The sequence below is a fragment of the Solea solea genome, chromosome 4 (assembly GCF_958295425.1).
Source record: "Solea solea chromosome 4, fSolSol10.1, whole genome shotgun sequence".
NCBI classification, from domain to species: Eukaryota; Metazoa; Chordata; class Actinopteri; order Pleuronectiformes; family Soleidae; genus Solea; species Solea solea.
Window position 1 is genome coordinate 195,001 of NC_081137.1, and position 13,364 is coordinate 208,364.

The following is a 13,364-nucleotide window of genomic DNA, read 5'->3' on the forward strand; positions in this document are numbered from 1 at the left end:
TTTGATGAGCAGATCAATTAATGATCCACGAGAAAACATCAGCTGAAGAACAACAACAACAGTCAGCTGTTGCCATGGAAACCAATCACTGTGACCCACATGGAGCGATATGATTGGCTGTGGCGTTACCTTGGAGACGAGGTCAATGTTGAACCTGCGACCTTTGTCCAGCAGCTCGCTGTAGCTGACCTTCTTACGGTTCCGGTCGTCTGGAGGCGGAGCCTCATGCTCCTCCCCATCCACACCGGCAGCCTGTGATTGGATGGGAAAATCCCCATGATGCAGAGCTTTGATTGGCTGATGCACACAGTGGAAAACAATCATCAATAATAATCAATAGGTGACTCCGCCCCCTAACCTGTCCATCATCCTCTTCATCAGCTGTTTTCTCTTTGGATTCTTTCTCTTTTATATCTGGAAGAAATTTGACATATGGTTTAATTTAGAAGCGATTATTGATCCCTGAATCCTGCTCGTCTTCATGCTAATCAATAATATGATCATGTTATCAGAACCAAACCTGTGGATTGTGTCGTTTCTTCTTCAGCCTCCTCCTCCTCCTCAGCAGCTGCTGCAGCTTCTTCTTCTGTGGTGCTTGGAGGACTCACACTTTCCTCCTCCTCCCTGAAAACACACACCAGAGTCAGAGGTGCAGGTTATTGATCGATGATCAGGTTATTGATCGAATGAGACCCATTCATTTGAGGAATTACCTGGTGAAAGAGAACACCTGCACGTTACTGACAGAGGACGAGTCAGCGTTACACAGGTAGATTAGCTCCTCCCCTTCCTCTAACAGACTGGACCAATCCTGTAACTCATCAGGCTGAGGAGACTCCTCCTACACACACACACACACACACACACACTCAAACGGACTGCTGCCAGCGTGTGTGAGTGTGTTTTCTTGTCGTACATTACATATATGGGTCGCACACTCCTGTGTCAGCGTCTGCTCACCTGTCGTTGTTGTATCCAGTCGAGGAGGCCGTTAAAGGTGAAGCTCGCCCAGTTCGCTGCGTAGTAACTCCTCCTGAAACACACAGGAAGTCCTTCACAATAAAAGTCCCTCCTACAGTATAAAACATGTTTTTACTATGGAAACGATATTTAGATTTGTTTATTTAAACTTTATTCACTATTTAAAATAAATCAATCGATCAATTAACACACACACATTGATAAATAATCATCATCACGTTGGTTTCATGTCCCAGCAAAAAAGAACAAAATCAGACATAAATGTGCTGAATAATCAATACTGACATGTAGGTTAATCTATAATTATAGTGATCAATAATCATTACTGACATGTAGGTTAATCTATAATTATACTGATCATAATCAATACTGACATGTAAATTAATCTATAATTATACTGATCAATAATCATCACTGACACGTAGGCTAATCTATAATTATACTGATCAATAATCATGACTGACATGTAGGTTAATCTATAATTATAATGATCAATAATCATTACTGACATGTAGGTTAATCTATAATTACACTGATCAATAATCATTACTGACATGTAGGTTAATCTATAATTATAGTGATCAAAAATCATTACTGACATCTAGATTAATCTATAATTATACTGATCAAAAGTCATTACTGACATGAAGGTTAATCTATAATTATAGTGATCAATAATCATTACTGACATCTAGGTTAATCTATAATTATACTGAACAATAATCATTACTGACATCTAGGTTCATCTATAATTATACTGATCAATAATCAATACTGACATGTAGGTTAATCTATAATTATACTGATCAATAATCATTACTGACATGTAGGCCAATCTATAATTATACTGATCAATAATCATTACTGACATGTAGGTTAATCTATAATTATACTGATCAATAATCATTACTGACGTCTAGGTTAATCTATAATTACATGTAGGTTAATCTAAAATTATACTGATCAATAATCATTACTGACATGTAGGCTAATCTATAATTATACTGATCAATAATCATTACTGACACCAGTAAGAGAGCTGACCTGTCGAGGTGAAGAACTCTCTGTCCCACTCTGGAACAGGCGGCAGCGACCACCGACTCAACCAGCCCTGCAATCCATCAATATCATCAATAATCTGGGATTATCAATCAATAATCAGTTATCTGGGATTATCAATCAAAAATGTGTTACCAAACATCAGTTATCAATCAATAATTAGTTGTCTGGGATTATCAATCAATAATCTGTTACCGAACATCAGTTATCAATCAATAATTAGTTGTCTGGGATTATCAATCAATAATCTGTTACCGAACATCAGTTAGCTGGGATTATCAATTGATAATCTGTTAACGAACATCAGTTATCTGGGTTTATCAATCAATAATATGATGCCAAACATCAGTTATCTGGGATTATCAATCAATAGTCTGTTGCCAAACATCAGTTATCTGGGATTATCAATCAATAATCTGTCACCAAACATCAGATATCTGGGACTATCAATTGGTAATCTATAACAGTGATCTGTACACAGTAAAATAATCCATATATCAATATCAACATAAACGGAGAAACAAGTAAAAACCTACAATTACCATGATGCTAATCACGTGACCGCAGCTCGCGCTGGTCCGTTACTACAGCGGGCTAACGTTAGCATCAGTACACAGTAACGTCACCACACTGTTAGCTAGGCGTTCGCAGAAGCTTAGCGCTAGCTGCTAGCCGCGGTCTTTAAAAACGAATGAGCCGTTAGCCGCCAGCTAACCCCACACTCTGTCCCGGGTTTGGGCCACTTTCAGCAGCGGTTCTGACACGTTCTGGACCGAGCCGCTGTCAGACCGAACACAGACCGTTTACATGAACAAGACCCGGGTAAAGAAAGCGGGAAACAGAAGCGAGGAGTTCGTTTACCTGTGCCCAGAATGACGACGTCAAATTCACACGGGAGACCCTCGGTAGCCATGTTGTTAGCAGGGAAACACAGTCACGTGACACGGAGCAGGGAGGACCTCGCCACCGACGCGAACCAATCAAGACACAAGTTTAGTTTTTTAACGTGAAGAATTTACGTCACTGTCACCTGGGAGAGAAATCAGCAAGTCATCGTTATAATATATATTATTATTATTATTATTATTATAATAATATATAATAATGAGATAGTATCTCATGTGCTTATATTTGTACACATATGAATGAATGTAATGTTGTAGATAATCACATCTCCTCCTCCTCTGTGCCTCTTCATCATCTTCTTTTAATAACAACAATAATAATAATCATCATAGTGATAATTAGCAGCCGGCTGTAGTGCTGCCCTCTATAGTTCAAAGTTCCATCAAACATCAAAGTCCTTGTTTCTTTAAAACATTTCAGTGGGTTTTTTTATTGTTACATGAAGAAGACGAAGGAGTGTCCTCGTGTCAGTGTGTGTGTCAGTGTCGTCTTGATGATGACAAACACAGAACTGATCATAATCTAAGGCATTTCCATTGAAATGAATTGAAATCAGACACATTTGTCTCACACCTGAGACATAAACTTGTCCACGACGGAGGACGAGTGAAAAGTTTTTCCTCAGTGTTTCTGGGCCACACATGGCCCACGGCCCGCCATTTGAACACACTGCTACGAGAGGTTCATTTCAACAGGTTCAGAAATAAAAGAGTCATTTTCAAAAATCCCTCAAAATCCCTGAGTCATGTGACAGTTATTGGCATAAAGGGGCGGAGCTCTATCCAGTTCTCATAATACATCCATGCCATGGTGTGCATTGTCACTTTAGCTAGATCTCTCTCGGTTGTTCTTGTAAAACAGTGCCACCTGCTGATGAAGGGAGGCATTACTGAGACAAATATAACGTCCCAGAAATCCCTCACTGTGGAAAGAGTAGAATGAGTGTGCTGACGACCCACAAGTGCAATTTTCAGTTTTACAAAAGTCATATTATTTACAAATACACATCTGTGTTTAACAGGTAGGCTCATTTCTTCTGCCGACCTTGCGCAGCACAACAATAATTCTAGCGAATGAACGGACGTTTGTCGGTCTGTCATCAAGTCCGGCGTATCTTTTTATTGAACTATTTACATGTTGCTCTCCGTGAGAGACGGGTACCATCAACAAACAGAGAGGATGGCAACGTCCCCTCATAGGCTACACGACTACATGCCAATATTTGGTGCAACAGTGCCTCCTCCTGGACAGGAGGACAAAACTCCTCGTCTGGAAGAATGTTCCTGAAGATGGACTCAGCCTGGAACACACACACACACACACACACACACACACACACACACACACACACAGCGATGATGACAGAATAAAAACAAAGTGAGATCATTGTTTATTGATGAGTCACGTTTTTATTTTATTGATGAGTCACGTTTCCAATCAACCACTGATTTTACTTATATGAACTAAAAGTCTGTGACCTTTGACCTTGACACCAAACTGGACCAGGACAGGACAAGATCTCCGATCAATAAGCAGATGAGGAAAGGAGGCAAGGAAGGAAACAAGGAGAAGACTAGTATTTGGGCCTCTTCACGTCCACCCTGTAAAACAAAAACACAATTTACACACCGTTCATAAAACTCACAAAAACTCAGACGTTCACAAAGTTTACAGACGTTCACAAAGTTTACAGACGTTCATAGAGTTTACAGACGTTCACAAAGTTTACAGACGTTCATAGAGTTTACAGACATTCACAAAGTTTACAGACGTTCCCGAAGTTTAGCAACGTTCACAAAGTTTAGCGGCGTTCATAGAGTTTACAGACATTCACAAAGTTTACAGACGTTCCCGAAGTTTAGCGACGTTCACAAAGTTTAGTGACGTTCCCGAAGTTTAGCAACGTTCACGAAGTTTAGCGGCATTCACAAAGTTTAGCGACGTTCACAGACATTCACAGAGTTTACGGACGTTCACAGAGTTTACGGACGTTCACAAAGTTTAGCGACGTTCACAGACATTCACAGAGTTTACAGACGTTCACAGACATTCACAGAGTTTACGGACGTTCACAGAGTTTACGGACGTTCACAAAGTTTAGCGACGTTCACAGACATTCACAGAGTTTACGGACGTTCACAGAGTTTACGGACGTTCACAAAGTTTAGCGACGTTCACAAAGTTTAGCGACGTTCACAGACATTCACAGAGTTTACAGACGTTCACAGACATTCACAGAGTTTACGGACGTTCACAGAGTTTACGGACGTTCACAAAGTTTAGCGACGTTCAAAGTTTACCGACGTTTACAGAATGTTTGATGCTTTGCTCCGATTGGCCGTGACACTGATGATAATGATGAAGATAAAGCACTCACCCATCGGCCTCCATCTTCTTCCTCTTCTCTATGATCTGAGACACACACACACACACACACACACACACACAGTGAACTCCAGAACTATTTTATGATCAATTCACTGTCACATGAAACCCGGTTGAATAAAACCTGGTTTGGTTTAACGTGGAGTGGTTTTCTCACCGCGCTGATCTTCTTCCACTGTCGGTCCAGCTCTGCTTTCTCATTGGTCTCTTTGAAGCGGCGCGTTTTTCGTCCTTCAGACATCTTGATGCCGTACTGGAATGCTGCCCTGAAGGGTCAAAGGTCAGGGTCAGTTTTAGGATCAGGTTTAGGATTAGACTCAGGATCAGGACCAGTCTTACTTTGGCAGTGCCTCCTTGTTGTTCATGTAATCTGAATATTCCTCCTGAGTGTCAAAGTCCCAGCGACCAAGAGGACCCTTCTTATTACCCTGAAACACACAGTGACATCACTTCCTGTCTGCAGTGAAACACCTCCTGTCTTACAGCACCTCCTGCTGTGGCACTCCACTGAAACGTGCACACACAGCAGTGATGCATGCTGGGAGCTGTGGTTACCTGGTCCATCTTACTGTAGTCCACTTCCTCATCACTGTCCACAGCCAGGTCGTCCATCCTGGAGACAACGACAGAGACTTTAATTACAGCGTCTACATGGAAGTAGACCTCTGTGTGTGTGTGTGTGTGTGTGTCTTACGTAGCAGGGTAACACTCAGCATATGAGTTTGATCCTCCAAAGAAATCACCGAGTTGTTCTTTACCATCTCTCCTCTGAGAACCAGTGAGGACCAGTTAAAGAGCCAATACACATATATATATATATATACACACACACACACACACACTGACTCTGCCCCCTCAGTAAACAGGATATGGTTCCTGGTTGCTCCACTGACTTCCTGCTGCTCCTGCAAACTTCTCGTTGATCATCTTGATCTGGTCTCCGACTGATACTGGACCTGATCATGAATCAATCATTAAATCAGACACTGTGATGTCACAGGTCACATGACTGCTGAGGACTGTGTGACTCACCTGTGTCTGCCTCCAACACCTGAGGACACACACAAACAGACACACAATCAGTGACACAGGAACACAGAGGTTACAACGTCTCTGTCTTACATGTCTCACATCAATGCGTCTCAGTGGGGACATGAATGCATCTCAGTGAGGACATGAATGCGTCTCAGTGGAGATATAAATGCGTCTGAGTGGAGACATCTGTCTAACCTGGTGTTCGTCTCCTTGTGGTTTCTCAAAGTAGCTGTGTCTCCTGCTCTTGGTGTCGTCCTCTCGGTCTCGGTCCCTCTCTCGGTCTCTGTCCCTCTCCCGGTCTCTGTCCCTCTCCCGATGTCTCTCTTTGTCTTTCACAGGTTTGGGCGGGGCCACACTCGATGGGATGTAGTCGCCGATGTCGTCGAAGATGCTGAGACACAGTGTGTGTGTGTGAGAGAGAGTGTGTTTTCTGTCAGGACCAGTCGTCTTCATGGAGACCAAAACCTGGTCCCAATGAGGCAGAACCGCATCGAGTGTGTGTGTGTGTGTACTGACCCGATATCAGCCTCAGGAGCTCGTTTATCATCCAGTTTTCCTGAAAAAAAACACACATTAGTTATTTTAAGTACAAACACACACACACACACACACACACACACACACACAGAGACACTTGTAGAGCAGTCTTTGTGAGGACACTCAGACAAACCTGAAGCATCACAAAACAACCCCTCACTGAGTGTGTGTGTGTGAGAAACACCACACACAGTCCTGACTGACCTTTGTCCTTCTTCTTCATCTTCTTGTGTCGTGTTCCTTGTCTGAGGTACGACAGGATCTGAGTCAGCTTAGAGATGACGATGTCGTTGGTGGTCAGAGTGGTCTGAGCCTGACACACACACACACACACACAGTTAAGTCTTAACTCTAGCAGCAACTGCAAATTCTCATGCGACTTAAATGCATCATCAACCTGATTTTTATGTTTCAACCTCTACAACGTATTCATATGACAATAGGTCAGTGAACACAGCAGCAGTGGTCAGTGAACACAGCAGCAGTGGTCAGTGAACGCAGCAGCAGTGGTCAGTACCTCCATGCTGGGACAGTCAGCTTTGCTGCGGATCAGAGTGGTCGGGATGTCAGTGTCAGTGAACTCATCGTCCAGATCGACCACGTACGCCATCCTGCCGGGCAGGAAGAGCTCATTCCTCTCTGTCACACCGGACCTGAACACCACACGGTAGATGTTCCTGCCTGATCTCACACACGCACGCACACACACCATCAACATCATCATCATCGTCGTCATCATCATCATCATGTGACCATCAGAGCAGCGATCATAGCTCATTGACTCACCCATACGAGTCTTGAACTCCATCTTCTCCTCGGGCTCCACCTCTTTCCTGTCAAACAGACAGAAAGGTCAAAGGTCAAAGGTCAAAGGTCAAACGAGTCATCTCTGTTGATGTCCATGTTTCTTACTTTGCTTCTTTCTGGACTTTCTCCATCATGTCCTCTTCTTCCTTCTCTTTACTGGTGATCTCCGCTCTCACCTGTAACACAGGTGAAGGTTAGGTCATCGATGACATCATCATCATCATCATCATCAACAACAGAGACTTCCTGTGTCCAACCTTCTGCAGCAGAGCGAAGTCCAGACCTTTCACCAAGTGAGTGTGCTCCATGTCACCACCCAAGAACTTTGACTCCTGGATCAGCTGACGACGTTTCTCTGCCGCAGACTTATCTCTGCCAACACACAACAAACAATAAACACACAACAAATAAACAAACAACAAACAATACACAAACAAACACACAACAAACTATACACAAACAACACACAAAACATAAACAATACACAAACCATAAACAAACAACAAACAAACCATAAACAAACAACAAACAAGCAAACAGTGAATAATGTTGCAGTGGGTCCTACAGCTCTGTAGTTAGCTGTAATGTTAGCACTGTTAGCATTACTCACGCCTCAGTGGTGGGTCCTAATGTTAGCACTGTTAGCATTACTCACGCCTCAGTGGTGGGTCCTAATGTTAGCACTGTTAGCATTACTCACGCCTCAGTGGTGGGTCCTAATGTTAGCACTGTTAGCATTACTCACGCCTCAGCAGTGGGTCCTACAGCTCTGTAGTTAGCTGTAATGTTAGCACTGTTAGCATTACTCACGCCTCAGTGGTGGGTCCTAATGTTAGCACTGTTAGCATTACTCACGCCTCAGTGGTGGGTCCTAATGTTAGCACTGTTAGCATTACTCACGCCTCAGTGGTGGGTCCTAATGTTAGCACTGTTAGCATTACTCACGCCTCAGTGGTGGGTCCTAATGTTAGAACTGTTAGCATTACTCACGCCTCAGCAGTGGGTCCTACAGCTCTGTAGTTAGCTGTAATGTTAGCACTGTTAGCATTACTCACGCCTCAGTGGTGGGTCCTAATGTTAGCACTGTTAGCATTACTCGTGCCTCAGTGGTGGGTCCTAATGTTAGCACTGTTAGCATTACTCACGCTTCAGCAGTGGGTCCTACAGCTCTGTAGTTAGCCGTGGTGCTAATCAGCTCCGTCTCTGCGTAGTCCTTGTTGACGCCGTCTCGTCGCTCTCTCGCTCGGTCCCTGTACTTTTCCGCCAGCTCTCTCTCTCGCTCCATCTCCTGCTGACGTAGCTTAGCATAGTAGCTGTAACAAACACAAGAAGTGATCGATGACGTGAAGATGAAGATCTAGCAGATAATCATTACTGAGGCAGCGTCTCGGGTGGAGTGGAGGTGGCGCTGTAGATGCTGGAGCAGTGCTCTGACACTAGTGGGCGCTGTGGCCCTGTTCTCTTCTGCTGAAACTCGCTCTTGCATGTATGCAGAAGGGGGAGGAGCAGTTGTTGTATCGACCAATGACAAGACGTGTTTACCTCTTCTTCTTCCTCCTCCGCGCCGCAGGATCCTCATCCTCGTTATAGTCCCTCGGCATTCTGGGGAAAAAAAGACAATTCGCCATTACTTACATCAGAAGTGGGAACTGTGAGTTACATCACCTCCCGAGTTAAGAAGTGAAAAAAACCATGGATGGTAGCCAATGCAAGCTAGCATTGGCTAGCCGACGTTAGCAGTACCAGTCAACAACGTCCACAGTATTTTGCCCACACACACACACAGTGTAGAAACTACAAATACAAATAAAAAGTGTTTGAACAGCAACCATCTTGGAAACCTATATCAGGGTTTGGTGAGGTTGAGTTGGACATGATTTCAGGGGGCGGGGCTGACCTCCAGTTCTGATGATAAATGGAACACATGGCATATTTCCACCGGCTCGCCTCGGCATGACTCGGCATGACTCGGCACGATTAGGTTGCATCTCCACTACAAAAAAGTACCTACTACTTAAAGGGGACATATTATGCAAAATCAACTTTTTAACCATTTCAATACTCATATTTGGGACTCTGGAGGCCCTACCAGTCGCCAAAGTGTGGAAAAAGAATACTCAGTCATGTTTTCGTGGTCCCCCTTAGTGTAAGTATAGGCGATAAAACACTTGATGTTGAATTCCCTCCGCTTATGACGGCAGCATGCGCATTTCACCGCAAATGTTACCGCCCCACCAGTAAGTTTACTTGGAGAGCTCCACCTTAGCTCCACCTTGTCCCTATAAAATGCAAGAGGGCAGGCGAGTGAGAAAGAGCGGTATTATGTCAACGCGGAGGGACAAGTGTGCTGTTGGTGGCTGCACAGTGGAGCACAGTGTTTTACACAAACTTCCAGCCTCAGAGGATTTTATATATGAAGCTAATGTTCCGTATAAAGTCAGCAAACGTGTGTTCGTGTGTTCGCACCACTTCACATCAGACTGTGACCAGCGGTCGCCGTATTTAGTCAGCGACCGTACAAACACACACATTTTTAAGAAAAGTCAAATAGAGCTCATAAATGACCATTCTGACACGTCCTAATTAAAAATATTTGTTCAGTACGTCCTTCATGACCGGAGCACCGGAGTCTCATTTGCATATAACGGGACCACACACAAAACAGAGCGTTCTGAAAGGGGCGGTTTTGGCAGGGTTATTGAACTGCTATGGTGCTTCATCCTTATGGTATTTTGACCAAAGCATGTCACAGACATGTTCATTAGGACACCAGGGAACTATTTTAACTTGGGGAAATAGGGAATAATATGTCACCTTTAACGTGGGCGGGGTCATCACTGCACGGCTGAGTGAACTGAGTGAACTGAGTGAAACCCTAACCCTTCGGCTTGATTTGTGTGTGGGACGTTTCTTCCTGTCACGACACTCTGGCCAGTCAGTGGCTGGCAGTCTGACCAATCATCACATAGTACCTACTCAGCACACTTTTGGAACCTCACTTGAGCAGGTTCTAATAATAGTGCCTGGTACCAGGTTACTATGCTCGTTGAAACACTACTTAAACTGTGCCGTTGCGTGGCGTAGAAATGTGCCATAATTGAAGGTGATGATGCCATTTTCCCGCCTTTGTTACTCACTCATGGTGTCTGGACTTGGAGGGCGGGGCCGAGGAGGGCGCCGCCCTCGGTGTCATCAGCAACTTCCTGAAATCATCATTGGTCAGTTTGGACCTGAGGAGACACACATGGTTAACACACACACACACACACACAGTAATCACATACAGAGTAACAACACACACACACACAGTAATCACATACAGAGTAATAACACACACACACACAGAGAGTAATAACACACACACACACACAGAGTAATAACACACACTCACACACAGAGTAATAACACACACACACAGTAATCACATACAGAGTAATAACACACACACACACAGTAATCACATACAGAGTAATAACACACACAGTAATCACATACAGAGTAATAACACACACAGACACACAGTAATCACATACAGAGTAATAACAAACACACACACACACACACACAGTAATCACATACAGAGTAATAACACACTCACACACACAGTAATCACATACAGAGTAATAACACACACACACACAGTAATCACATACAGAGTAATAACACACACACACACACAGTAATCACATACAGAGTAATAACACACACAGAGTAATCACATACAGAGTAATAACACACACACACACACACACACACACAGTAATCACATAGAGTAATAACACACAGTAATCACATACAGAGTAATAACACACACACACAGTAATCACATAGAGTAATAACACACACACACACACAGTAATCACATACAGAGTAATAACACACACAGAGTAATCACATACAGAGTAATAACACACACACACACACAGTAATCACATAGAGTAATAACACACAGTAATCACATACAGAGTAATAACACACACACACACACACACACAGTAATCACATACAGAGTAATAACACACACACACACACACACACACACACACAGTAATCACATACAGAGTAATAACTAACACACACACACACACACACAGTAATCACATACAGAGTAATAACACACACTCACACACACACACACACAGTAATCACATACAGAGTAATAACACACACATACACACACACACAGTAATCACATACAGAGTAATAACACACACACACACACACAGTAATCACATACAGAGTAATAACACACACTCACACACACACAGTAATCACATACAGAGTAATAACACACACATACACACACACACACAGTAATCACATACAGAGTAATAACACACACACACACACAGTAATCACATACAGAGTAATAACACACACACACACACACAGTAATCACATACAGAGTAATAACACACACACACACACAGTAATCACATACAGAGTAATAACACACACACACACACACAGTAATCACATACAGAGTAATAACACACACACACACAGTAATCACATACAGAGTAATAACACACACACACACACAGTAATCACATACAGAGTAATAACACACACACACACACACACACACACAGTAATCACATACAGAGTAATAACACACACGTAGAGTAATAACACGCGCGCGCGCGCTCACTCGCACACACTCACTGAGCTGCAGCTCGGTGGTCGTCCACCTCGTGTCCATCAGGAGCCAGAGGGTTGGAGTAAACATCAGCTGAAAGAGACGTAACGTGAGCGGACGAACAGCAGGGGGCGTCACACAAACAAAGTCAGGGTTAATATACTAATAAGATCACGCACATCAGACCCCGCGACCCTCGTGTGGAGGATAAAGCGGGAGAAGAAGATCTTTGTTCAAACTTCCCCGGTGATCGACGACATTGAAACAAACACACTCGTACTGTGTGGTGAATTAGGTTCAGCCGAGGTTAAACCCGACACGCTGTGAGTCAACAGTCGTGAAAGATAAGCCGAGTGAAAGAGTCGTGTCTCTGCTGACTCAACACTCATCACAGTCCCATAATTCGGATTTTCAAACGACATTTTAAAATCGTAAAAAAAGTGAACGCAGTATGTTGAGGAGACGACTCCCGGGGATAAGCTAACCGAGTGGTGTCGCTGCTGTGAAGCTGAATATGTTTACATTTAATGAACAATCTCTGCTCCGGTTTGTTTGTACGTTTTTGCGCACGAACGAGTTAACGATTTCAATTTAATCCGGATTTTAATAGTTTCACAATTCCACGAATGTGTGTAGCTGATGTCTTTCAGCTAACAGCTAGCCTTTGCTGCTAACCCATAACAGTAGGTTAACCGTTGTTGTTTTCAGCGTGACACAGAGACAAACGTGTCCGCTGAACGAACACCGGGCTCGGTCTTACTCTCAGGCATCGCGGCGGCGCGTCGTTTCTCTGCTTCACCCGGGAAAACGCGTCCGTTCCGCGGACACGACGGAGATACGGTCAGTTGGCTTCAGCTAACAGCGGAGCTGGCTGCGTCACTTCCGCTTCACTTACAAACTAACACACACACAGCGCCGCCTGTGGCTCAACACAGTCAATGCAGTTCTCTGGAGGAGCCCCGGGACCAGCCGGTGGTTCCATTGTCTCTTCTTCTTCTTCATTATTATTGTTCTG

General features: G+C 43.7%; 2 protein-coding genes across 2 annotated transcripts in view; both read right to left on the reverse strand.

Moving 5' to 3' along the window:
• The window catches only part of chm (CHM Rab escort protein), an 8,135-nt gene extending 5,093 nt beyond the window's left edge, over positions 1-3,042 (reverse strand). Inside the window, exons 1-8 of the mRNA XM_058627483.1 lie at positions 2,902-3,042; positions 2,026-2,092; positions 961-1,033; positions 714-841; positions 521-624; positions 359-414; positions 130-252; positions 1-42 (exon numbers count right to left, since the gene is read on the reverse strand). The exon at positions 1-42 is cut by the window's left edge and continues 75 nt beyond it. Of these exons, the coding sequence (XP_058483466.1) occupies positions 1-42; positions 130-252; positions 359-414; positions 521-624; positions 714-841; positions 961-1,033; positions 2,026-2,092; positions 2,902-2,953 (645 nt within the window). The 5' untranslated portion in view covers positions 2,954-3,042. The remainder of the gene's footprint in view (positions 43-129; positions 253-358; positions 415-520; positions 625-713; positions 842-960; positions 1,034-2,025; positions 2,093-2,901) is intronic.
• Positions 3,043-4,332: 1,290 nt separating this feature from the next.
• On the reverse strand, positions 4,333-13,263 carry ik (IK cytokine). Its single transcript, XM_058627484.1, has 20 exons — positions 13,110-13,263; positions 12,376-12,442; positions 10,848-10,940; positions 9,253-9,312; positions 8,856-9,023; positions 7,968-8,082; positions 7,816-7,886; positions 7,690-7,736; positions 7,421-7,584; positions 7,108-7,216; positions 6,883-6,922; positions 6,562-6,757; positions 6,364-6,382; positions 6,203-6,287; positions 6,026-6,109; positions 5,887-5,944; positions 5,671-5,759; positions 5,489-5,597; positions 5,324-5,358; positions 4,333-4,547 (listed from the first exon to the last, which is right to left on the reverse strand). Exons 1-20 carry the CDS (start codon positions 13,117-13,119, stop codon positions 4,520-4,522), a joined length of 1,647 nt encoding a protein of 548 aa, XP_058483467.1. The 5' UTR covers positions 13,120-13,263; the 3' UTR covers positions 4,333-4,519.
• Positions 13,264-13,364: the final 101 nt, after the last annotated feature.

Bases quoted from the DNA above. Each gene is read 5' to 3' on its own strand.
- ik (XM_058627484.1), bottom strand. The intron at 9,313-10,847 runs GTGAGTAACAAA...TTTTTTCCCCAG, and splicing joins TCCAAGTCCAGACACCATGA to AATGCCGAGGGACTATAACG. The intron at 6,758-6,882 runs GTCAGTACACAC...ACTGTGTCTCAG, and splicing joins GCTCCTGAGGCTGATATCGG to CATCTTCGACGACATCGGCG.